The sequence below is a fragment of the Pelophylax lessonae genome (genome assembly GCF_965119305.1).
Source record: "Pelophylax lessonae genome assembly, chromosome: 3".
NCBI classification, from domain to species: domain Eukaryota; kingdom Metazoa; phylum Chordata; class Amphibia; order Anura; family Ranidae; genus Pelophylax; species Pelophylax lessonae.
The window spans coordinates 410,895,809-410,921,892 of record NC_138770.1 but is presented as its reverse complement, the minus strand read 5'-3'; the positions used below and the strand labels follow the sequence as shown (position 1 = coordinate 410,921,892).

At 42.0% G+C, this 26,084-nt stretch overlaps 1 protein-coding gene across 1 annotated transcript in view; it reads left to right on the top strand.

Moving 5' to 3' along the window:
- The window catches only part of MAN1A1 (mannosidase alpha class 1A member 1), a 357,303-nt gene that overhangs the window by 163,631 nt on the left and 167,588 nt on the right, over window positions 1-26,084 (top strand). Inside the window, exon 4 of the mRNA XM_082252272.1 lies at window positions 7,060-7,140. Within this exon, the coding sequence (XP_082108398.1) occupies window positions 7,060-7,140 (81 nt within the window). The remainder of the gene's footprint in view (window positions 1-7,059; window positions 7,141-26,084) is intronic.

Sequence of the window (26,084 nt, the reverse complement as noted above, 5' to 3'; positions counted from 1 at the left end):
AAACAAATCTAGCAACTTCACTTTTTTCCTCATGGAGTCACCACCTATGAAGCCACCGCCAAAGGCGCATCCCCCGGAAGCAGAGGGGATACCCCTCCGTCGGATGAGGGAAAGGAGGGATGGGAGGGTGGGGAGGGGGCAGAGGGAAGGGGGGTGACAGAGGGCAGTAGAGGGGATGGAGAGGGAGAAGAGGGCAGAGGGGTGGGACTAAGAAGGAGAGAGGGTGAGGGAGGGAGAGAAGAAGGCAAAGGGGGCCCGAGTAACAGATGATCCTAAAACTGATATAACCGCATATTAAAGATAGACCCCGATCTCAGGGAGAGGTCAACAATGGCATAAGTAGCAAACCGTCCAATAGTAAATCTAAAGGCATCTCAGGTAATCATGGGCAGAGGATTTGAAATAACTTCAGTGGTATAGGACAGTGAGTCAGCGTCTATGTTCACGGGAATTGCCAACCTGAACTCTCTTGAATGGCGGCTTCTGGGGGCTGTATAGCTGTTTAGAGGAGTGTGGAGGCCTCCCGAGAGGAGGGAAGTCAGATGACGCGGAGCCATTATCTTGATCCATGTCTGTTTGTTGCGGCGTGTTGAAGTACTGTTCAGCTTCAGATGGGGAAGAGAAAGAAGCCCGTTCACCCGAGGCTAGCTGGACATGTAGGATAGCTGGGTATGCGAGCGTAAACTTGATTTGCTGTGCATGGAGAGAGGAGCAGATCGTAGAGAAGGCCTTGCGTTGCTGCATGACGTCTACTGAATAGTCGGCAAAAATAAGCAGGGGATGTTCATCTAGAGTTAGGTTGCGATTCCTGCGAAATTTTTGAAGTATCGCATGCTTATCCACATAGTTCAAGTATCGGACAATAACGGGCCGCGGTTTGGTGCGCGAGTCACTTTGCTGACCAATGCGATGTGCCCTCTCAACCATGCAAGGGGTGCGCAAGCCCAGCTGTTCTGGAATGGTGGTGGCGCAGATGGTAGCCAGGGAGGAAGCGGTATAGGACTCCGGAATACCAATAATGCGCAAATTGTTGCGACGAGAGCGGTTCTCCAGGTCATCCACTTTGGCCTAGAGTTCCTTTTGGATCACAGACATTCTGGCTAAGGTCGCAGCAGTGGCATCAGCATCATCTTCAATATGAGAGATTCTCTCCTCAGTATGGGTAATCCTCTGAGCCTGGGATTGTAATTCTTTGTGCAGGTGTTCTAGCCCTTTAAGAACAGCTCTGTCAACTGCCTCAGTGAGCATGGGGGTCATAAGGGCTACCACAGCCTGTGCTATGCTGGCAGGTGATGCAGGGTCAGGCATGTCCGTAGGTGTTGCTGTGGCTTAGTCCGGCTGTGCGGAGGCAGAGGGCTGTGGCAGAGCAGAAGCATGTATGGCGGCCATATTGGCTGCAGCGTGTGCTGTGTCCTCTGTCCCGGGCGTGGGAGCAGGGATCGTGCGCGGCACGGGCCGCTCCAAGAAGCGGTCCATGTGTGGCTCTCCGTCCACGGGAGGTGAGGGTTAGATGCACCGGAGGGGTGTGCAGCATAGAAAGCTGAATTAGCGGGGTGCGAGGCGGGAGCCGCGGCTTCTCAGCTCCTCTCCATTCGGCGCCGGAACCGGAAGTTCCGTAAAACATTTTGATAACCATTTATCATTTTCCTTCCACTTCACAATTCTGTGGCATCACATAAAATCCCAATAAAATAATTTTATGTTTTTTGTTGTAACATGACAAAATGTGGTAAATTGCAAGGGGTATAAATACTTTATCAAGGCTGTATGTGTGTGTATGTGTTAGTATATGCGTACAGACAGTCTACACACCCCTGTTAAAATGTCAGGTTTCTGTGAGGTAAAAAAAGTCAGATGAATTATTTCAGCACTTTTTAACTTTTTCCACCTTTAATGTGACCTATAAACTGTACAACTCAATTGAACAACCAACTGGAAGTCTTTTAGGTGGAGGGAAGTAAAAATAAAAAACTAACATAATATGGTTGCATAATTGTGCACACCCTTAAACTAATACTTTGTTGAAGCTCCTTATGATTTTATTACAGCACTCAGTCTTTTTGGGTATGAGTCTTATCAGCATGGCACATCTTTACTTGGCAATATTTGCCCACTCTTCTTTGCAAAAACACTACAAATCTGGGCATCTCCTGCGCACAGCCCTCTTCAGCTCACTCCACACCCCACAGATTTTTAATTGGATTCAAGTGTGGGCAATTCCAAAACTTTAATATTTTTCTGATGAAGCCATTCCTGTGTTGATTTGGATGTATGCTTTGGGTCGTTGTCATGCAGAAAGAAGTTCCTCTTCTTGTTCAGTGTTTTAGCAGAAGCTTGAAGGTTTTGTGCCAATATTGACTGGTATTTGGAACTGTTCATTATTGCCTCTATCTTGACCCTGTTCCAGCTGAGGAAAAACAGCCCCAAAGCATGATGCTGCCACCACCATGCTTCACTGTGGGTATGGTGTTCTTTTGGTGATGTGCAGTGTTTGCACCAAATGTATCTTTTGGAGTTATGGCCATATATTCCATATCAAGGCCATATTTTCTCCACTTGATGACTGTTTTCACTGTGTTCCATGGAATATCTAATGCCTTGGAAATTCTTTTGTACCCTTCACCTGAATGATACCTTATGAGATCCCTCTGATGCTTTGGAAGCTCTCTGCGGACCATGGCTTTTGCTGTAGGATGCGACTAAGAAAATGTCAGGAAAGACTTACTAGAACAGCTGAACTTTATTTGGGGTTAATATTTAACATGAGTTTGAATAGGACACAGCAACCTCCACAGTTATAAAAGGGTGTGCACACTTCTGAAACCACATTATTTTAAGTCTTTATTTTCACTGCCCCCTCCCCCCAAAAAAATGTCAGTTTGTTTTTAAATTGAATTGTACAGTTTTATAGGTCATATTAAAGGTGAAAAAAAAATTCTGAAATTTTTATATCGCAGGAACCTGACATTTTAAAAGGTGTGTGTGTGTGTGTGTGTGTGTGTGTGTGTGTGTGTGTGTAGACTTTTTTTTTTTATTTTTTATTTTTTTATTCACTGTATATATTAATGTTAACATAGAGCTTTGGTTTAAATTATTATATATTTTTTTTTTAAACCACCTAGACCAGGGGTCTTAATACTATGGCCCTCTGGTTGTTTAGGAACTACAATTCCCATCATGCCTAGTCATGTCTGTGAATGTCAGAGTTTTACAATGCCTCATGGGATGTGTAGTTCCACAACAGCTGGAGGGCCGTAGTTTGAAGACCTCTGACCTAGAGTGTCTTTAATCCAAAGTAATTATAAGTTTTCAGTAGTCTTGTCCCAGGCTTGACCGTTTACTAAACTTTTAGTTTGTTTTATCAGTTAATCTTACAATTTTCTAAGTGTTTCAAAGAAGCCATATAATATGCTATATATGTACATCTTAATTGGAATGCATTCATATCTTTGAAACTCACACATTTTCATTATCATGGTCATTAGATTGTACCAAAAACAAACGTGTCTTCGTGCAGGTAATTGTATTTCATCTCCTGCTTGTGTTTCATCATTAGATTTGTTAACTGATAACAGTAATTGTGTGTAAAGTCATTATCTTTTTAAGGAAATACATATCCATTTTAAGGCTACAGAAGTATGACAAAGCTTTGTTGTTCAATACATTTCTATTAATTTTATATTTGGATTATACCTCTCAATTATCTTTTGTCAGAAGAAAGACTTTCAGAAAACTGGTAAATATGGCTACAGTTTAATGCTATTTTTTTATTGGAAAGCAAAAGCTTTTCATCTGTAGATAGGAATTGTTTTATCATATCAATGTCATTTCTACTATAATGTTTCCCAAACCATGTGTTGCAAAAGGCATAGACTTCAGATAACCGGTCTTTGAGGTCAAAGTTTGAGATGCAAAGGGGCCTCCTCCTCCTGAGGCGGCGTTTAAAGTAGCCGGATTGGTTGCTGTCAGATCTTCAGAGGTTGTAAAGCAGACAGCCTAAAGTCTCCTACACACTGAGAGAATATCGAACAAATGATCATCCATTTTTTTTTTTTTTTTTAATAATTTTTTTTTTTTTTGCATGATAGTCACCAATCGAAACCCAGTAGGTTTTAAAGTTCTGAAAATTCTCGTACGACACAATAGAACTTCGGAAGTGATGTCATGCATTGTATTGTTATCTATCTTTTTATTTCCGAGCATGCGTGGTCTTGGTCACATGACTTTGTACAAATACCATACAAATTACATGAAAATTGTTCCTTCTGTTATCGCACGAGAAATTTCTTGTGCTTGTCTCAGATATTTTCCCATGAACTGTCATGATTTGCTCTCGAGATATTTGTACTAATCAGATTATTGAAATGATCCCAAAGCGCTATTTTTTGTCCCAATTTCTTATCGTGTGTACTAGGCTTTACACAAAGATTGCCATGAGAGCCAGTCATCTTATATAATCTGTAGGGCTCTATCATTTCCACCTTCTCGGAGTCATCCTGTGTGTCCACATGATTTGTTTTAATAACCACTGGATTAACTTGTGGTTTTATTACTATAATGTGTTTTTGTGTATTTTTTTTTTTTTTTTTTTTTGTGGTGGGATTTTGTGTATTGTGTATTTTGTGGATTTGATATGCATTTTTTATTTACATGCAGCGAGGGTATTGTGCATTAAAAAACTGTGCTCACAGCAAGATTTAATTAATCCTTGCGGCTCCGACCACTCACCACCCGGGAGCCGCGAACCCGGAAGAAAGACTGGGGGAAGATGTCAGCCCTCTCCTTCTCCACCAACCAATGCAGCAATATAAGATGCAGCAAACAGAGGTGCATCCCATTCGCACAGTATTATTTTCCTAAATCAAGCTGCTGTTCTACAATTATATAAAAATGGTGCAAAGGGAGAAATTTTGATATTAAAATCCTGTGCCAAGCTATGGCAAATAGTGCCAAATTATCTATTATGTCAAAGCGACCATAGTTTTGCTCTTTTGTACTGAATGCTTGCTAAAGGCAGACTGTTTCACCCTCTTTGTCCTGTTTACCATGATCATTGAAAGTAAAAGAAATCCCAAATTTTGGGTTGTCCTAAGAAAAGTAATAGAAAGGAAATCTTCTAGTGGGGACATGGAAGCCTCCAAGGAATTCTCTTTGCAGGGATTTCCTCTCACTTCCTGTTTGGCTTAGGGACAGGAAGGGAAATCGCAGCTATGGGACAAAGATGGCAAAACAAATTCTGATGGGTTTTAACTCTCCCTTTCCCGGATCAAAAATGGGGGGTGGACGCTTACCTACAGTTCTACTTAAACAAACAGGTCTCATGCACACTGGGTGCTTAGTCCCTGTGCGTGAGAACCTGGTGTTTTTAGGCGGACGGAATGCACAGGGTACTGTGTCCAACTATGTTGCTAAATGCTCAGAAATGTGTATGGTTACCTTTTATCTGTCAAAGAATTTGTACCATCTATCATGTCATTTACACACATTGGGCATATTGCCCAGCCACACAGATGACATGCATATTTTTCTGACAATGCAATTTGTTTTCCTGGTTTAGAAATGTTGTATTTCTTCCTTTGTCATACTTCGGGCTGCCAGCCTTTTTAATGCACAGTAATTCAAGCAGGGAGCTAACCTAGGAAATGGGTGACCTATTGAAGCAGCAAGGGCTAATTCCCACCAGCCTCTGCGTGCGGTGCAGTGGGATCACTGCAGTGCCAAGATGCAGATTGCGGTGCATTTTTTTTTTTACAAACTATATTGAAATATCACACCGTGACATTTCATTAAGTTGTACTGGCCACTGCATGGTGTGAGGCAAAGTACAGCCTGCTTCAGCAAAGCCCTTTGGGAGCAGGGAGAGAATAATAAAACTTAAATAGTGCAAATTGCAAGTCTTACAAAGGCTCGTTCCAGACTGGTGAGGTTTGGAATTTATAGGTACATTGTGCAATATGCAACATTGTTACCACTCTTCTTTTTGTCATTCATAGGTTTTTCCATGCATTCATAATCTTTTATATTTCTACATCCTTACCTCTTTAAGGCTACACTGGCATGGGCAACTGCTGATTCCTGCACCTGTTTTTTACACCTGTGAACAACGAGCTGCGAAGGCTGCCAAACTGGGTACACTTCAATGACTGGTCGGCAGCCCCCGTAGCTAGTTCAACTAGTAAGTGATTGCCTGTGGTGATCACTGCTAGAAACACACAAAGTAGTCCAGCAGAAACAGCAGATTCTTCCCACTGTTATTCACACTGGAGATTCCCTGCCAGCAGAATGCGATGATGTTGCCAGCTATAGCCAACAGCAGTGATTGGTTGAAAGGAACCCAGTGGACTGGTTGTACAGAAGTCGATCGAGAGATTGACTTCTGTGTAACAGCCCTCCCACAGATCGATCGAAATCTATCTAGTCCCTGCTGAACCTGCCAAATTTCGATCTATCTGTGGCAGGCTCCTAATTCCTCCCCATTTCCTTCTCTCCCTTCCATCTTCCAGAGCTTCCACAAGCACAGAAGTATAGCAGAATTTCATTATTTTAGGATGGTACAGTAAGGCCCACTAAATCCAGCTTTCATGGTACTATACATACAAAGTATGATGTTTTATGCTGTGAAATGTATGCTGTTTGCTTTGCTTTACTCATGTATGATACTGTAGTTCTGCTTAAATTTACAATACAAAATGTTAAACCGAATATAACCATGTTTACCAGATTTACAACTGTGGCTGTGCAGAAAGAGATTAAATCAAATAAGCATGTTTTAATATGTGTGAATATTGTAAAGCCAGGGCTAGAAACCAGAGCATTGCTCTTAAGGTGCTCTAAAATGAGAAAATTTAAGTAACTTGTGTCTTTACAGTATTCTTTGACCTTTTGTAACTGTTCTCCTTTTTCCCAAACAAATGACTGAAAGGCGGTACTGACTCCCCTACATCACTTGTGAAAATTGGCATGGGTATTAGAAGATGGATCTCTTAAGATGGGAACAATGTGCTCTTAAACTTTCTGTACAGTATATGCCATAACATTTATGCTCTTTATATTTTGCAGAATGCAGAAGTGTCTGTCTTTGAAGTCAATATCCGTTTCGTAGGCGGTTTGTTATCTGCATATTATCTTTCAGGGGAAGAGGTAAGGATTGTTTATTTGCTGCTCTTTTGTGTAAGTGTATATTTATGTTGAAAAAGAATTTATGCAGGCCCTACATAGGGCAAACTTCTTTCCTGCAACCACAGGTTGCAGAAAAAGTCACCCCTCTTCCCCCCCCCCCCCAATAACACAGACCGTACTAACAGGGAAATCCACAATTGTCTTCTCGGGACGGGCAGAGGAAGCCTTCTCTGCTGGGAGAAGATGGTGATTATTTCTAGCGCCGGTAGCCGCTAGCGATAGTCGCAAGAGAATCTGGCAGGCTGGTTGTACCCAAGTTGATCAATTGATCAACTTGGTACTTTCAGCCTGCCCATTAACGGTTCGAATCTCGGCTGGTTCCTGCTGAACTGGCCAAGACTCAAACTGTGTGTAACTGGCCTAAATAATATTTGCCCATGTGCTGATTGCACCTTGTATAAGTAGCTGGGGGCATGCTAAAAAGGGGACCTGTCAGTAACATGTTCTTTTGATTGCCTACCCCTCAAGGTGGATGGAACATTGTTTTTGTGAGATAGTGGGGATCGGATGACATGCTCGACTGTTAGTAAATGGGATTTTAGGGGGGGTACAGAGAAGATAAGTATCCGGTGGACCTGTTACTTTTCACTGATAGGGCAGAGTGACAAATTTACTTTAAGTGAACCGGTTTCCTTGTAAGTGGGCAAAACAGACGCTCACTTCAAACTCCATACTTTATACACTTTGTTGTGGAAGGGATATTGTTCAAGAAATATAAGAGAAGACATTTTGGTACTTGAAAATCTGTTTCCTTTCCCTGGATTGCATTAACAAAAATTGTAACAATATTGTTTTGTAACTGGGGTAAATGTGTCCTTTTGCTTGGGTCAGGTAGGTTCTTGATTAAATAAATGGATACTCCCGCCTCGTGCGCCAATTACAGGCCTATCTCTTTGATTGGAATTGACCTTAAACTCTATGCTAAGATCCTAGCGACCCGACTGAAGCCTTTATTGCCAGACCTTATCCATAAGGACCAAGTGGGCTTTGTCCAGGGCCGAGAAGCTAGGGACAACACCCTGAAGACCCTCTTGCTTACTGATTATGCCCGCTCCCAAGCTGTACCCCTATGCATGCTGACAGTGGACGCGGAGAAGGCCTTTGATCGCGTGGACTGGCATTTTTTACGTCTTACCCTGGAGCAAATCGGTGTAGGCCCGTTGATGCTAGCTAGAATTATGGCCCTCTATAAGTCGCCTTCCGCTAGGCTCCGAATTAACGGTTCCCTGTCCCCTGCTTTCAGCATACACAACGGCACGCGCCAGGGTTGCCCCCTATCTCCGCTCCTCTATGTCCTGGTTATGGAACATTTGGCCGTTGCACTTCGCAACAACCCCAATGTTTGCGGACTGACCATTGGCCCCATACATTCTAAGCTGGCACTGTTTGCCGATGACCTACTGCTCTATATCACTTCTCCTCAAAAGTCCCTGCCCGCGATCCTGACCGAGTTCCGCAAATTTGGCCTTGTGAGCAACTTTAAAGTTAATCACTCTAAATCGGAGATACTAAATATCTCCCTGCCTAACTCAACTCTCCAGCGTATCTCGGATGCTTATCCCTTTAAGACGGGATCCTCCTCCGTTCGCTACTTGGGCGTCCAGCTACCTTCTGACCCGACACGACTCTTCGCTGACAATTTTGCCCCTCTCTTCACTAAAACCCTATCTGACCTATCTACCTACTCCACGAAACGCTTGTCCTGGTTTGGGAGGATCAATGTTTTGAAGATGGACGTTCTACCTCGTTTTTTTATACCTCTTTCAAGCGCTTCCTATCCACATACCTGCCTCCTTCTTTGACAAGCTACGCAAAGCGCTCTCGAGATTTGTATGGTTTCATAGCCGACCCCGCTTAAAATATGCGACTCTCACCCTTCCAAAGTCTAGAGGGGGCACTGGTATCCCAGATTTCGCTCTCTACCATCGAGCGGCGACCTTGACGCGCTTAGTGGATTGGTTTCACAATGCCCCAACTAAACTGTGGGTGCAACTTGAACACCTTCTGGCCCCTTTCGATCTCAGGGCACTCCCCTGGACCCCGGTGCATCTCCGTGGCCACACTTCTTCCTTCGGCGCTTTAACGCGTCAGACCTTGCGGGTCTGGGATTGCCTGAATAAATCGGGACGTCTGTCAAGTCCTCAGGGCCCCATGACACCCTTCTTTGGATCCCCAGCATTCCCTCCGGCGGCCTCGTGTTCCAGATTTGGCCCCTGGAGTGCGACGGACCATCGACGGGTGGCCCAGATTCTCCGAGCTGACCCGTCCCTGTTGATTTCTCCTGCATCCGCCACCCCCAGTGGTGATCTTGTGAACTGGCTGCAGCGCCGCCAGGCCCTCTCCTATATGCACACTCTGCCCTCGTTGACTGATGTTAGAGGAGATCCTTCGGAGTTGGACTCTATCCTGCTCCAGGATGTTCCCCCCACGCACACGGTGTCTCTCTTATACTCCTTGCTACTGCGCACCCTCCGCCCTGACCCGCCAACATATACTGCTGTCTGGGACAAGGACCTGGGCCGAACCCTTTCATCTACCGACTGGCACAAATGTTTTGCGATGACCCACTCGCTGTCTCCTGCTACCCAAGTTCAGGAGAAGGGGTTCAAACTCTTAAGCAGATGGTACAGGTGCCCTTCCTCGATTGCCTACATTGACCCAATCCAGTCGGACCAATGTTGGCGGTGCTCGTCCTCGAGGGGAACGCTTATCCATATCTGGTGGGAATGTCCCCAGATCCATGAATTGTGGACAGGAATCATAGCTCTGTATTGCAGGCTCCAGGCGACCATTGTTCCTGCGACGCCGGAACTGGCCTTGTTGTCTTTGTTACCCGGTTCCTTCCGGTCGATCAAGAGAGACGTTCTGAGGTTTTTCTTGGCGGCTGTTCGGACGGTGATACCCAGACACTGGAGGACCAAGCACGTACCCTCCTAAACTTGAGTGGGCTCTGGAACTGGATCGGCTTAGGGACATGGAAAACCTGTTGGCGCGGGAGGGGGGCAGGGAGGACCGATTCTCTGCTGCTTGGAGGTCCTGGGACATGTTTCGGTGTTCGGATGCCTTTCAGTCCTGGCTCGGGACGTCTGTGCTACCCGGTGCTGGGGGGCAGTAGTGGGACGTGGGCGGCCCCTCCTGATTTCATCCACCTTCTTTTTCCCCCCTTGGCATACCTCTTTACATTCTCCTGCTTTATCCCATCCTCTAAGCTCTTTTCCCCTCTCTAGCTATATCATTGACACCATAAGGCAATTCTCTTTGTTTATTTGTTGTTTTTAGGTGTTTCTTACTGGAAAACCGAGATATTTAACAATGCCTACCACACTTTCCACATTCTTCCCAAGTGACGCCAACCATGAAAGTGTTTGTACCGGTGTTGGCCTTTCTTTGATTTTTCTCTTATTTATGTTAACACCTGACACCCCAAGTTGCTGTTATCTTGTCCTTGTGCTGCTGCCAGGTTCTAATGGACCTGGCGATTTAGGTTCCATATTGGCACTTATTGATGTTGATTGTTGTATGCATTTACTCACGGTTTACTTTATGTCATTCCTGAACAACTTATTTTACTGTATGTTTCATGCTCCATGCTTCTCCCCTAACTCTGTAAAACCCTTCTCTTTCAATAAAATAAGATTGAACTATAAATAAATGGATACTTTATTGCTATTGTACAGTTACAGCGCATTTATTGTTGCTAGGACACAGGCAATCCCTGCCAAACAGTGTCCTTTTTTGATAGGGTGCAGTCAGCTCCTTCTGCAAAGGCAGTTTCAATGACTGGGGTGGGCTGCCTGTGTCTGAGTGACCGATTTTAAAAGCACAGGAGGTGGAACAGGAGAATTAATATGTCCTCTCCCCATTTATACCTAGTGACAGCCCTTGACTTGGCAAAGCGCCTGTTTACCAAAGCAAGTGCCATCAGCCAGATAAATATTTATCTCTTTGCTAGATACGTGATCGGAATGCAGTGGGGGGTAGGGAGGCCGGCTGTTGATCACGCTAGCTAAGCAATCAGACAAGCCAGATGCACCTTCTCGCCTAGGAAATAGAAGAAAAAAAATGTAGTGAGATGATTTCTTTTAAATGATTTAACCTTCCTAAGTCCAAAAAACCCTTTCACTTGAAGAGGTGTTTTTTTTTTTTTTTTCTCTGAAATTGCATTGTGAATGTTACATAGGCAATTTAAATTCAGATAGTGCTTAGCACAGTTCTTCTGTAATTGAAAATAGTTGGCCTCATTAATCATTTGTTTTACATACTGGTTTTTGCACCTGTCCTAGAAGTTTAGGGTTGGAGAATAAAATCTTAATAGTAGCATTGGAACAAATCTTGCATATGGTAACGGTCAGTTCACAGCTGTATGGTCATTGCATCCTAGGTGTGTTTTTACGTGCGTTTTACCCAAGTTACAATGGAACTCTATAGAATGTGCTTTTTGATGAGAGCACATCAAAGATGCAGTATGCCAGAATTCTTTTTTAACACACCGCACCTAAAAGGGCCTAAAGCTGGCTATACACTAGTGAAATTTGAGTTTAAAGTTTAATATATTTTGATAACATTCTTTGGATTTTGTAATCATTAGTAAGCCCGAATGAGGTCTACTAATGAAAATTAGTAAAATATACTTCAAGAAAATTTTGAAGGAGCAGGATGGACTTCTTTTTTTCTTGAACAAATTTCTAAAATTGCATTCATTCCAAAATTGAATGTTAAAAGAAAATTCAAGTTTGAAATACTTTTGAATGACCTTCATTTAGTCATCGACTATACTGACAGTTTTCTTTATAAGAACCTTCATTTGAAAATGCACTAGTCAGCTTGAGGTTAACTGTATTAGAAAATCATGCTAGGTTGAGGATTGCTTTTATAATTTTATAAAGTGCTTACTAGGACTTGGTTTTATATTTTCTGACTTTAGCCATATCTTGGCAACACTGGTTACATACTAAAGACTCCCCAGTGCTTTATGCGCATCCTCGTCAAAACGTTAGGTTCTTAGGCCGGCCATAGACAGACAGAGCGATTTTTGTTGCAGTAAAGAAAATTGCTCAATTCCCCAATTGGCACGGTGAGTGTTGATGGGGGAATCCCTCCCATGGAGCCTTTTTCTCCCGGTGGTGGAAGCCAGTCCCGGTGGGCGAACACAGTGATTATTGCTTGCGGCTATAACATCCGCTAGCAAAAATCACATGTAAAATCTGACTTCGGTACTTTCAGCCTACCCATACATGGTTCGAATCTCGGGCCGGTTCACCAGGAAGTGTCTATAGCCAACTTTAAAATGTTGGTATGGTCAGAAGAATCTCTCCATAGACAGCACTAGTTCCCGACGCTTAAAAAGAGATGTGTCTAAAGGATACCAGAATAAATGGCTCAATTTTCCCATACTAGTATGTTTTTAAATGCCTCACAGAAAACTGTTAGCGGTTTCAGTTGCTCTCTTGTCCAATTTAATTTCTGCTGGAATATTTTTTTTTTTTTTTCCTTGTGAAAAGGTTCTCTTGCTGACACTTTTGTGATGACTGACTGACAGAAGGAAGCTTATGGGAAATAGTTTGTCATCTGACATGACAGGTGTTGCTCGAATAGATGTCAGTTCTCCCTGAAATGGCTGATTGCGGGAGTTAGAACAGCTTTTATCCGAGCATAGAAACATATTATCTTTTGAATCTGACAAATTTAAGGGCATGTAACAGGATGTAATTATAATAGCTACACTGGGGTTAATTTGACAGTTGCATCGTAGTCTTTTTCACTACTACCATTTCTACTTTGCAAACAGGAAATAAAGGAAAATAAATAAATCCTAAACCCCTTTTATAAATTGTCATATTTTATACAGCTATGCAAGCTTGACCTTTTTGTTTTCTGCAGAATTGCGCTCTTCCTTCATACGTAATCACTTTAGCCAACTTCTGCAGTACCTTAAATAATGAATACTGTGTTTTGAAAGATATGCAACCATAATTTATCATCCCCCACTGCAGCACTATAATCTACGACTCTATCACTCCTCAGTAATTGCAGCACAGTAGGGGTTACAATGTTGAGTCCTGGAAGACCAATGTTGTTTGGGGAGAGGACTTATGATGGGGCTTAGAGATTCAATGGGAAAAACCAATTAAATGTTTATGCCAGCCGTCGTATGGCGGCCCTCAGTCTGAAGACGGACCGATCGACGCTCCTGTACAGACTGTCGGGCCGCCAGCCTACAGTGCCACATTCCCACTCCCCTGCTCAGCAGTCATTGGTTGCTTGGACTGTGGGCGTCCCTGCAACCAATGACGTGTGCGCTCCACTACCTGCTGCTTACTATCTCGCGGCTCCCAGGCCGTGCTGCGAGGTAAGCTGTGATGTCACATGTGCGCCCCTGCTGCTTACTATCTCGCAGCTTCTGGCTCTCACTCGGCCGGCTGCGAGGCATGCTGATGGGGAGACCTGATGTGATGGGAACACCTGATGTAAGGAGCATTCCGATGGTGACACTGTGATGGGGACCCCTAATGTAAAGGAACACTCTGATGGGCACACCTAATGTAATTGGGACACCTAATGGAAAGGGGTACACCTAACCTAAAAGAGCATTCTGATGGGCACACCTAATGTGATGGGGACACCTGATGTAAAGGAGCACTCTGATGGGGACAAATGATGTAGGTGGGGCATTCTTATGTGAGACACCAGATATACATCCGTGGGTACTCTGATGGAAATACCGGATTTAAAGGGGCACTCAGATGGGCACACCAAATTGAAAGGAGCACTCTGATGGGCACGCCTGCTGTGATGAGGACACCTGATGTATAGAGGCACTCTGATGAATGCACCTAATGTAAGGGGGCTGTCTGATGGGGACAAATAATGTAAGAGGGCGCACTGATAGGAGACCTCAGATGTAAGGGGGCCTTCTTGTATAGAAACCTGATATAAGTAGGCACTCTGATGGGGACACCTTATATAAGGAGGCACCATGACAGTGGTAAATGCTTTTTGGGGGTAGTCTGATGGGGGCACGCCATGTAATGAATTACTCTGGTAGGGGCACCTGATGCAAGGGGGAAAATGTAAATAGAGTGTGGATGTATATATAAATGGGTGTGTATGTATATATAAATGTGTGTGTGTGTGTGTGTATGTATATGTATATGTATGTGTGTATATGTATATATATATATATGTGTGTGTATACACACTATCTAATGGCTTTGCTGTAATGTGGAAAGGACTGTCTGCTGAACTGTCTCATCTATCAATGTATTGACTGGATCAAGTGGGCTGTGACACAGGAAGATAAGTAGGCAGCTATTTACAGGAATATAATCCATCTCCATCCAGTGTGGGTATTCTACAAAAAGCTGAGACAATGAATTTACAGATTAAAGTTTCAGCCAATCGATTTACCAGTCATTTTGTATGAATTTTTTTTTTTTTACCTATTTTTTTTTTTGGCTTTTGTGACATTTTTGCAGAATCCTATAAAAGCTTTTTTTAACGCAATACACTGTTTTAGAGAACATTTGCGAAAGAATTTGAAGACCTTAATGAAATAATTCACATTTTTTGCAGGAGTTCTTTAATCAGTGAAGCATAAAAAAAATAGCTTTGAATGGAATTATTGGCTTCAGCACATGATTATGCCATTTGCAGTCTCTTCATAAAATTTGTGAGACAAGGATTTAGTATATACATTTACTGGGTTTGGGGAGGGGTGGGGGGGGGAAAGCTAGCACAGGTGTTTGAAGCTTTAGGCAAAATCTATGTTTTTAAATTGTCTTGTTTCTAGTACCTGAATTAAACTTTGCTATGCTATTCTATAGGAAGAATATATAGTAGGCCTTCATGCTTAATTTGTTGAATCCATGCTGGTAGATCTTTTAGAATAAACGGAGCTAAATATACTGGTGCTTAAAGTATATCTAAAGGCATTTTTTTTGTGGAGAGGGATTAGAACACCTAGTAGTTTTTTTAGGAAGATTCACCCTCTCTTTTTGTCCTGTTTACCATTATCATCAAAAGTAAAAGAAAACACCAAGTCTTGAGTTGTCCCCAGAAAAGTAATAAAGGGGAAATTTTCCAATGGGTACACTAGTTCTGGTGACCTGGGGATCCCTAAGAAATTCCCTTTGCAGGGATTTTCTTTTACTTGAGGTTTTGGTTGTGGGCAGGAAGTGAAGGAAAATGTCCCCAATGGGATGCAGATGCCAAAAAAAATAAAACACTCTTTACCCCCCCCCCCCCAATCACTCTATCCAAAATGAAGAAAAAAAAATTCTATTTTTTTTCTTTGAGACCCACAGAGCCCGTACAGAAAGAAGTCTGTTTTTTTTCCCTGAAGGTCAGAAAGAATTGAGTACTGTCCCTGACAGTACTGGGCCCAGTACTGCTTGGACCTTGAAAAAGGTGACATGCCCCAAAAGCTTGTCCTGAAAAATTGTAGTTAGTGCAAATTAAAAAAAAAAGTATCGGGGAGTACTGCATTGTTTGTCCCAAGTGCATGAATATGGCTACAGTCACCCTATTAAAGTCCTTACTCAGGCCAGTAAAGGAAAAGTATGCTATAGACCTGTTTCTATTAGATAAAATTTGGTTTATTTCAAGCTTACTTTTTTTCTACCCAATTCATTCTTTTTTCTCTGTGATCTTTTATAATCGATCTTGCGGAAAGAAATACATGTGATATGCATAATTTTTAAGGGAGCTATAGGGAGCTATAATAGCTGTGATTTCTAGCAGTATCATTGTTGTGTCCCTAGCTGTGATGTTGTTCTCTGCTACTGCTATGTTTTGCATTCCTGCTGCTATTTTCCTGACAGTGTAATGCAAATATGTGGTGCCAACAAGGGGGGCCTTAAAGCCCAACTGCTGCCAACACACACAGTGCTCAGCAGAAATGAGTACACCCCAACAGATTTGTCATAAAACCCTTAAATTCAAAACCATGTTGCAAAAATGAATGCACCCCAACGAAAACAAAAAAGAAACATTGCCCAAAGGACTTTGATGAGAGGCACCCCAACTTAAAAAAAGAGGAGAAAATGTGTATATAATATACAAAAAAGGTTTTATCTAGACCAATGGTGTAACATACATTTAAAAACAGTCATTTACAGTTGCCAAATCATACAGAATGCAAGAGTAGACCACACAAGAACAGAGAGAGACATTTTCGATCAAGAAGTAATACTCTGTGCTGAAAATTTCTCTACGCGTTTCGCGAGGTCACAGCTCGCTTCAGGAGATGCACAGAGGAGGATCTAAAAATAACAGACCAATTAGGAAAAAAAAACCCTGAATCTGGGATTACATTAAAAATACTTGCGAACGATCTACACCCCAATGAAAGTCTTGGAAGCAAAGATATATTTTAGAAAGAATTCTAATTAACAAGAATTCAACTACTTGGGAGTCTATTTATTAAACAGGTGTCCAGCAGACAGTTGATTACAAAATGGTGTTACCTAAAGTAAACCCCTTCCTATTTCATGATGTCAGTAATGGCACCACATGGAAGAGAAATGTCACAAGGCCTGAGAAAGAAAATAATTGCTTTACACAAGAAAGGTGAAGGCTACAAGAAGATCAGCAAAGCTTTACTCATCTGATGAGTCATCAGTCAGAGTACTGTGGCAAAAGTGATATGACCATTTAACAAAAATGGAACTTCAACCATCTGAGATGTCCAGGCCGTTCTACGAAAGTAAAACCTCGACAGGAGCGTCTTCTAAAGAGAAGAGTTGAAGAAAATCACCATGCAAGTTCACGGTCGTGGAGAAGTTTAAAGTAGGGTTAGGTTATAAAAAAAAAAATATATATATCCCAAGCTTTGAACAACTTAAAGAACACTTTTCAATCAAATCCGAAAATGGAAAGCATATGGCACAGCTAAAAACCTGCCAAGACATGACCGTCTTCCTAAACTGACAGGTCAAGCAGAGAGAGCATTTATTAGAAGCGGCCCATGGTAGCTCTGGAGGAGCTGCAGTTATCCACAGCTCAGGTGGGAGAATCTTTTCACAGTACAACTATTAGTTATGCACTCCACAAAACTGGCTTTTATGGAAGAGTGGCAAGAAAGCCATTGTTGAAAAAAAAGCCACAAGAGGTCCCATTTGCAGTTTGCCAGAAGCCATGTGGGGGACACAGCAAACCTGTGGAAGAAGGTGCTCTGGTCAGAGACTAAAATTGCATTTTTGGCCTTGAAGTAAAATGCTATGTATGGTGGATAACGAACACTGCACACCATCCCCACTGTGAAACATGGTAGTGGCAGCATCATGTTTTGGGGATGCTTTTCTTCAGCAGGGAAGGGGAAGCTGGTCAGAGTTGATGGGAAGGTGGATGGAGCCAAATATAAGGCAATCTTAGAAGAAAACCTGTTGAGACTAGGGTGAAGGTTCAAGTTTCAGCAGGGCAACGACCCTAAACATACAGGCAAAGCTACAATGGAATTTAGATCAAAGCTTATTCATGCGTTAGAATGGTTTAGTCAAAGTCCAGACCTGAATTCAATTGAGGCAAGACTTGAAAATTGGATGGAGAGCGTCTGTGAATATCAATCTGACAGAGCTTGAGCTATTTTTCAAAGAAGAATGAGCAAAAATTTCACACTCTAGATGTGCAAAGCTGGTAGAGACATACCCAAGAAGACTTGCAGCTGTAATTGCAGTGAAAGGTGGTTCTACAAACTATTGATTAAGGGGGGCTGAATACCGATGCAGGCTATGCTTTTCAGATATTTATTTGTAAAACAATTTTGAAAACCATTTATCACTTTAATTTCACTTCACAATTATGTGCCACTTTTTTGTTGGTCTATCACCTAAAATCCCAATAAAATACTTTTACTATTTTTGTTGTAACGTGACAAAATGTGGAAAATGACAAGGGGTGTGAATACTTTTTCCAGGCACCGCTTACCCCAATTTTTAGAAAAATGTGAAAGATGTTGTGCCAAGTTAAATAGATACCCAACAAGTCACGCTTTAAAATTGAACACGCTCCTGAAATGGCGACAAACTATGGCACTTAATAAAAATCTCCATAGGCGACGTCTTTACAGGTTACCTGTTTAGAGTTACAGAGGAGATCTAGTGTTGAAATTCTTGTTCGAACGTTCGAGGTGATACTTTACATGTGTGGTGCGAGTACTGTTTACATATGTGTGCATGATATGTGTTTGCTTCTGCAAACACAGAGGGATGGGGGCACTTTCATTTTTTAAAATGTGTTTTGTTTTATTTTTACATTGTCCCTTTTTTGTTTTTTTTTGTTTTTTTGTGTTTTTTTTTTTTTTTATCACTTTTATTCCTATTACAAGAAATGTAAATATCCCTTGTAACATAAATAAGGATGACAGGTCCTCCTTTATGGAGAACTCTGGGGTCAATAGGAACCCAAATCTCTCATTTTTACCTTTTTTAAAAGCAAAAGATGAAAAATACTTATATGTACGTATTGCGGTCTTGAAGTGGACTTCAAGTGGAAGTGGTTTGACTGATCCCTGAAAAACAGGCTTACTAGAAGAATCGCCAGATGAAAATATAAGGGAGCCTAAAAAGGAAATTAATTCTAATTGGTAAGCTGCAATATGTTTTTCTTTTGGGTTTAATACCATTTAACAACATTTTCAAGACCAGATAATTATGCAAATATCACTTTAAATGTCTTGCATCACTGTACATACAGTATATGCATTCTTTTGTTTAATGTATTTGTGCTTGGAGTTTCCCTCTTACTCAAATATTTGCATAGAGCTGTTTTGCTATTACTTACTATGTCAGCCAGTCTTAGAAGTGCTGCAGGAGTGATTTACTATCCAGGGTCATATCTTAACCACTTTATTACCAGAGGATTTTCCTGCTTTACGTCCAGGCCACTTTTTGCAACTTGGCACTGTGCGACATTAACTGACAATTGCGTGGTCATGCAATGCCGTACCCAAACGAAATGTACGTCCTTTTTTTCCCACAAACAGAGCTTTCTTTTGGTGGTATTTGATTACCTCTGCGCTTTTCATTTTTTGCGATTATTAAAAAAAAAAAGCGACAATTTTGAAAAAATAACTATTTTTCTACTTTGACAGTTAAAAATATCCAATATATTCTATTTTTGTCATATATTTAGGCCAAAATGTATTTAGCTACATGTCTTTGACAAAAAATTCTCAATGAGTGTATTTTTAACTGCTTTAGGCTCGGTTCACACTGATGCGATGCGGGAAGGCTGCGAATTCGCAGCCTGTTCCCGCATCGCACACGCACCCCCGGCAGTTCACACTGCCATATGCGATCTGCTGGGGGTGTCAATGTAATCTTAACGACACCCCCAGTTTGATCGCATATCGCAGTGCGATCGTGCAGTTCGCACAGGATCGGATCGCACAAGTGTGAACCGCTGTGCGATCCGATCCTGATGCGGCAGCAAAAATGCCTCCTGTGCGTGTTTGCTGCGGGTGCGATGCGAATTTAGCCATACAAACTGTATGGCTAAACTCGCACCGCACAGCTGATCGCATGTCATGTCGGAGCAGTGCGCTCCGACATGACATGCGAACCCCGCACACGCAGTAGTGTGAACCGGGGCTCAAGCCCGGAAGATTTTACCCCATTCCTGACCAGGCCATATTTTGCGATTCGGCACTGCGTTACTTTAACGGACAATTGCGCAGTCGTGCGACGCTGTACCCAAATTAAATTGATGTCCTTTTTTCCCCCACAAATAGAGCTTTCTTTTGGTAGTATTTGATCACCTGTGCGATTGTTTTTTTTTTTTACTTTTTGCGCTTTAAACAAAAAAGGAGCGACAATTTTGAAAAAATAACATTATTTTTCACATTTTTTTTATATGAAATTCCCCCCCAAAAAAATGTAAAAATCAACATTTTTTAACGTTTTAGGCCAATTTGTTTTCAGCTACATATTTTTGGTAAAAAGAATCGCTATAAGCGTATTTTGATTGGTTTGCGCAAAAGTTATTGCGTTTACTAACTACGGGAAATTTTGTCATTTTTATTGTTTGGTTTTTTTTTTTAACTAGGAATAGGGGCGATCTACGATTTTTTTTTTTTTTATTTGCGGGACTGCGACAATGCGGCGGACAGATTGGACCCCTAACTGACATTTTTGACACTTTTGGGGGTACCGGTGACATTACTAGAGTAATCGGTGCTATACATATGCACTGTTACTGTAATAATGACACTGGCAGGGAAGGGGTTAACTTTATTGGTGATCTAGGGGTTAATTGTATGCCGGACGTGTGTGGGGGGAGGGGACTGAGTGACACAGGCACAGATCGCAGGTTCAGCTATGCTGAATCCTGTAATCTGTGACTGTCTGTCACATAGGAGATCCGCCCGCTTTGTTTACACAAGCAGGCGGATCTCCTCACTCAATCCCCGACTATCGGGGAAGAGCGGTGGTGATTACCGCCTCTTCTCCCCTGGCCCGACTCCTGCTGTGTCTGAATACAGCGGGAGCGAGCCTCCGGCGGCGCACGCGCATCGCCCACAAGGGGAGGAGTCCAGCGACGTAGGTCTACATCGCTGGACGGTAACGAGCCACTTTGCCGCAATACGCTCCATGTGAGGGATCGGCAAGTGGTTAAAGTGAAGTGTTTTTTTTTTTTTTTTTTTTCTTCACTGAGCCTTCTACACAAATACACACTATGGTAACTGTTGCTGTGAATATTGATTTTTTTTTTTTTTTTTTCATTATATGCCAAACATTGTAAATACTTTAGTTACACAGGTGTAAATTCATATTGATTTAGCCCTCAGTTTAGGTTCCGTGTTTAATCAGGTATTGTGTTGCACACAAGTGGGTGTAAGCATTTGTAGCTGTGATAATTGCTGGTATATTTCCAAATAATTTAACGTCTGACACCTTTTCTAGATTTGTTTATATTCTTTTTGCATAGGCTCTCTTCTCCCCCTTTAAATTGTGATTGATTGAAGTCTTAAAGGGGATCTCCTGCAAATTGGCTGAATACATACTCGAGATGCATATGTCAACTGTTTTTACCTGGCAGAGTACAGTAATCCCCCGCTACATCGCGGTTCAGTTTTTGCGGTCCCGGTAATTCGCGTTTTTTTTTTGTAATGTTATTTTACTATATAAATCATTAAAAATGAAAGATTTTTGTGTTTTTTCCATAGCTCTTGCTATGTCTCTCAGTATCTTTTATGTGTTTAAATGAGTTTCTATTGTTTTAAAAGTGTGTTTAAAGACCTTAAAATGCTTCTACACGTACAGTGACAGTAAAAAAATCATGCCTACAATGCATTTTAATAGGGTTTTTCTATTTCGCGGAATTTCACTTTTCGCGCCTGGGTCCGGAACGTAACCCCCGCAATGGAGGGGGGTTTACTGTATTTGTAAATTGTGTTCAGCCACACTGTTTAGCAAGGTAGGCAAGTACATGACACACTGGGGGAGATTTACTAGCAGGTGCACACAGAATCTGGTGCTTGTTGTCAGGGTGTCAGGAAACCAGACCACACGGGAATGCAGGTAAATTTAAGCAGTTTATTGGATCGAACAACAATGATAATCACACAGCAATAGTGAGGAAATGAGAGCAGGAACAAGCCAAGGTCAAGTCTAGGAGCGGGTAGTAATCCAAGCCCGGGGTCTGATCCAGAAGTGGGTTGTCTGCTGAAGTCGGGTCGAGAGCCAGGAGAATCGTCAGCCAAGCCAGGTCATACACGGAGGAACATGGAGAACAAAAGACTACTAGTAGAGATGCACCTTTGAGCTCAAGGGCAATGATACCAACCCAGTGGGTGATGGATATAGTCAGGTGTGTGACATCATCAATGTGCGAGTCTAGAGTCTATAAGAGGCAGCAGTCTGCACATGTCCAAGATGGCTGCCAACAGGAGGGCAAGGTAAGGCCTTGACACTGTTCAGTTAAGCTTTGTCAATAAAACCTGGAAGCTGATTATAATGCACAGCTGCAACAGTTTTAGTAAATCTCCCCTACTGCTGCAAATAAGTAAAGTTACAGTATATGACCCTGTCACCAGGCCATTTAATAAGTTCTCTCTTTTAAGCCCCATTTGTATGTTGTTGCACATTTGGTGCTTCTTATTACTTGTATGTAAAACTTCCCTGTTTTTTTTTTTTTCCTTTCTTTATTTTTAGCATTTATGTTGAATTTTATTTAAAATACACTTCATAATCTTTCAACTCATATCCTGGCTAAAGGGTGGGTTGCTTTTTCTGTTCTGCTTTTGAGTATTGTTTTGAGTGTTCTTTATGTATAAATGGCCTACCAGTGTTCACTTATGTCATAGTAGGTGAGAGATATATTGAATTTTCCCAGTACTACTTCCCCTTCACAGAGGTGGTCCCATGCCCTGGATCCCTAATGTGAAGTGATGAAAACCAGCATGAATTTTCTTTCAAACATCTGTCAGCTGTCAGCTTTGAGGATGTATCTATTACAGACTATGCTGGTTAGGTGTTACCAGTTAGCCCTAGGCAAATTTTTAATAGTTTTGAGTGAATACAATATAAAATGTGTTAATATACTTTGCACCTAAACATTTAAAAGGTCAGTCTGCCCTAAATCGTTGTTTTAGATATTAGTGCATTCTGTTGGGCTGAGTCACCATTGCCTACTTAAAAATCTAAGGCTAGATGGAAATTATTTTTTTTTCCCTTTGCATGTGAATGGTACAAGTTACACGTAATATGTTAATATAGCATTTAAAGTTATATAATATTATTATTAACCACCCTAGAGTGCCTCCTCCAAAAAAACTTTTTTTTGTATATTCTTCCCCAGGAGTAGGTGCCATCTTTTTTCCAGGTATCATCTAGGGTCAGCATCTAAAATGTAGCCCTACCTCAAATTTCTCAGTATGGGTAAATAGTGGTGGAAACCCTCTGATTATCGGATTACCTCCTTTACTGATCCGAAAATAATGGTAGAAACCTATATAGAATATCAGTTTACCACTACTATTTTAACTGATATATTGAACCACAATACATAAAAGTAAATGTAAAAAAATCATTTCCTTTATCATACACTAGTGCATCAATAAGTTTGTAACAATCTAGTTAATGATATTCTGAGTTGAAGGGGCATGTCTGACTTCCGGTATGTAAGCAGCCTTTCCTCAGAGCTCCAGACTGCACTGAAATCCTACATTATCCTAAACAGCCTGAGGCTCGCTTATCCTGACTGAAACCCAACGGAACAATGACTACGGACACTGGGAAGACCAAACATGGTGAAAATAGGTCCTGGTCTTCACCAGATGCCTGCTGAGAAGCTCTCTCGCTTGCCCAGGAGGTAGGCCAAAATTGCGCCCGGGACACACAAGAACTGCCACGCTCTTAGTGATAATGCTCAGCCATTGTCCAAGGGGGAGCTATACTGGTGGGAGGCAACGGACCCCCTGGCTGTTCCAGCAGCATCCTCCTCCCCTTCTGAATTGCTGACCGGAACCTCTGGGGTGCAGGTGGAAGAACTGACCCTTTCACAAATCATGGTGGCCATTAGGACTTGCCGGGCCTCACTCACCAAATAGACACTTTGAGGGTGGATTTTGCTATCCTTAATGATGATTTTCACAAAGTTTATCAACGCATAACTAATAACTAACACATTTTATAGTGGTTTGTCCCCATCCGGGGGAATCGGTCTGCTGTCCATTTGAGGCTCCTGCCCTGATGCCTTCTTTGGAGGGACCCCTCCTACTTCAGGCATACTTGTGCCATATTTACTTGGCCTTGTGTCTCTATATGGTTACAGCTACCTCTACCTCCCATATGTCTTATTTAGACATGTACTTCGTCTATCTCGTTTTTATTGGCATCATCTGACAGACTCATCTCAGCAGACCCCCCCCCCCCCCCCCCCGTTATGATTTATATACTTTTTCTTCCTATTTGATTTGCTTACTGCCCAACATACGGGCGTAAGGTTATTGTGAAGCATTATTCGCCTCTATAGGGAGTCTGTATACCAGTAGCTCCAGAAGAAGCTTTATCCCTCAAGCGAAACATGTAGGGCATCTGGCTACATGAATCATCCCTTATTTCAGGGCTGTACTAACCACACTCGAGGACGCTAATAGCTTTACCCTCTGGCATCACCTTGGAGCTATGTAGGATGTAATGTATAGTATCTTCATACCACCACGCTTCATGTGTTATGCAATTATTTATCCTATTACTGATGTACATTTATGTCCTATTGTCAAGGTACATTTAGGCGTTTTTCTATGTATGTATTGTATGTATAAATAATCACTCCCCCGTGTGGGGGTTTTCTCTTGTTTTTATATGTCAATCAATAAAAAAGTTTTTATTTCATCCTTATCTGTGCCTATAAAGTCCATTTAACTTCCCTCAATTTCTGATATATGAATTGGGATGTGGCACATTGTTTTCTAACATTATTGCGCCCCCACTCGCTGCTGTACTGGCTGCGCAGTATATCCATTCACTGCAATTAGGGGAGGTATATCGGGGAACATAAAGAAATTTAGATCGGACAAGGAGTGGAAGTTTGGAGAATGTGAACAGATCACTACAGAAGCTGAAGTGGAATATATTAAGAACCCATCCTCTAATTTTAGAATCTGGAGGGATTATGCACGCCAACTGAAATTAGTGCTAGTAGAAAAGACACAAAGAAATTACTTTACCAATCGCAACATATTTTCGAATTTGGAGACAAAAGTAGCAAACTCCTAGCTTACTTGGCTCATTTCCAACACTCCAGTTTCTATTCCTTGCATCTACAGGGAGTGCAGAATTATTAGGCAAATGAGTATTTTTGAGGATTAATTTTATTATTGAACAACCATGTTCTCAATGAACCCAAAAAACTCATTAATATCAAAGCTGACTATTTTTGGAAGTAGTTTTTAGTTTTTTAGTTTTAGCTATTTTAGGGGGATATCTGTGTGTGCAGGTGACTATTACTGTGCATAATTATTAGGCAACTTAACAAAAATCAAAGATGCAGTATACCCATTTTAATTATTTATTTTTACCAGTGAAACCAATATAACATCTCAACATTCACAAATATACATTTCTGACATTCAAAAACGAAAACAAATCAGTGACCAATATAGCCACCTTTCTTTGCAAGGACACTCAAAAGCCTGCCATCCATGGATTCTGTCAGTGTTTTGATCTGTTCACCATCAACATTGCGTGCAGCAGCAACCACAGCCTCCCAGACACTGTTCAGAGAGGTGAACTGTTTTCCCTCCTTGTACATCTCACATTTGATGATGGACCACAGGTTCTCAATGGGGTTCAGATCAGGTGAACAAGGAGGCCATGTCATTAGCTTTTCTTCTTGTATACCCTTTCTTGCCAGCCACGCTGTGGAGTACTTGGACGCGTGTGATGGAGCATTGTCCTGCATGAAAATCATGTTTTTCTTGAAGGATGCAGACTTCTTCCTGTACCACTGCTTGAAGAAGGTGTCTTCCAGAAACTGGCAGTAGGACTGGGAGTTGAGCTTGACTCCATCTTCAACCCGAAAAGGCCCCACAAGCTCCTCTTTGATGATACCAGCCCAAACCAGTACTCCACCTCCACCTTGCTGGCGTCTGAGTCGGACTGGAGCTCTCTGCCCTTTACCAATCCAGCCACGGGCCCATCCATCTGGCCCATCAAGACTCACTCTCATTTCATCAGTCCATAAAACCTTTGAAAAATCAGTCTTGAGATATTTCTTGGCCCAGTCTTGACGTTTCAGCTTGTGTGTCTTGTTCAGTGGTGGTCGTCTTTCAACCTTTCTTACCTTGGCCATGTCTCTGAGTATTGCACACCTTGTGCTTTTGGGCACTCCAGTGATGTTGCAGCTCTGAAATATGGCCAAACTGGTGGCAAGTGGCATCTTGGCAGCTGCACGCTTGACTTTTC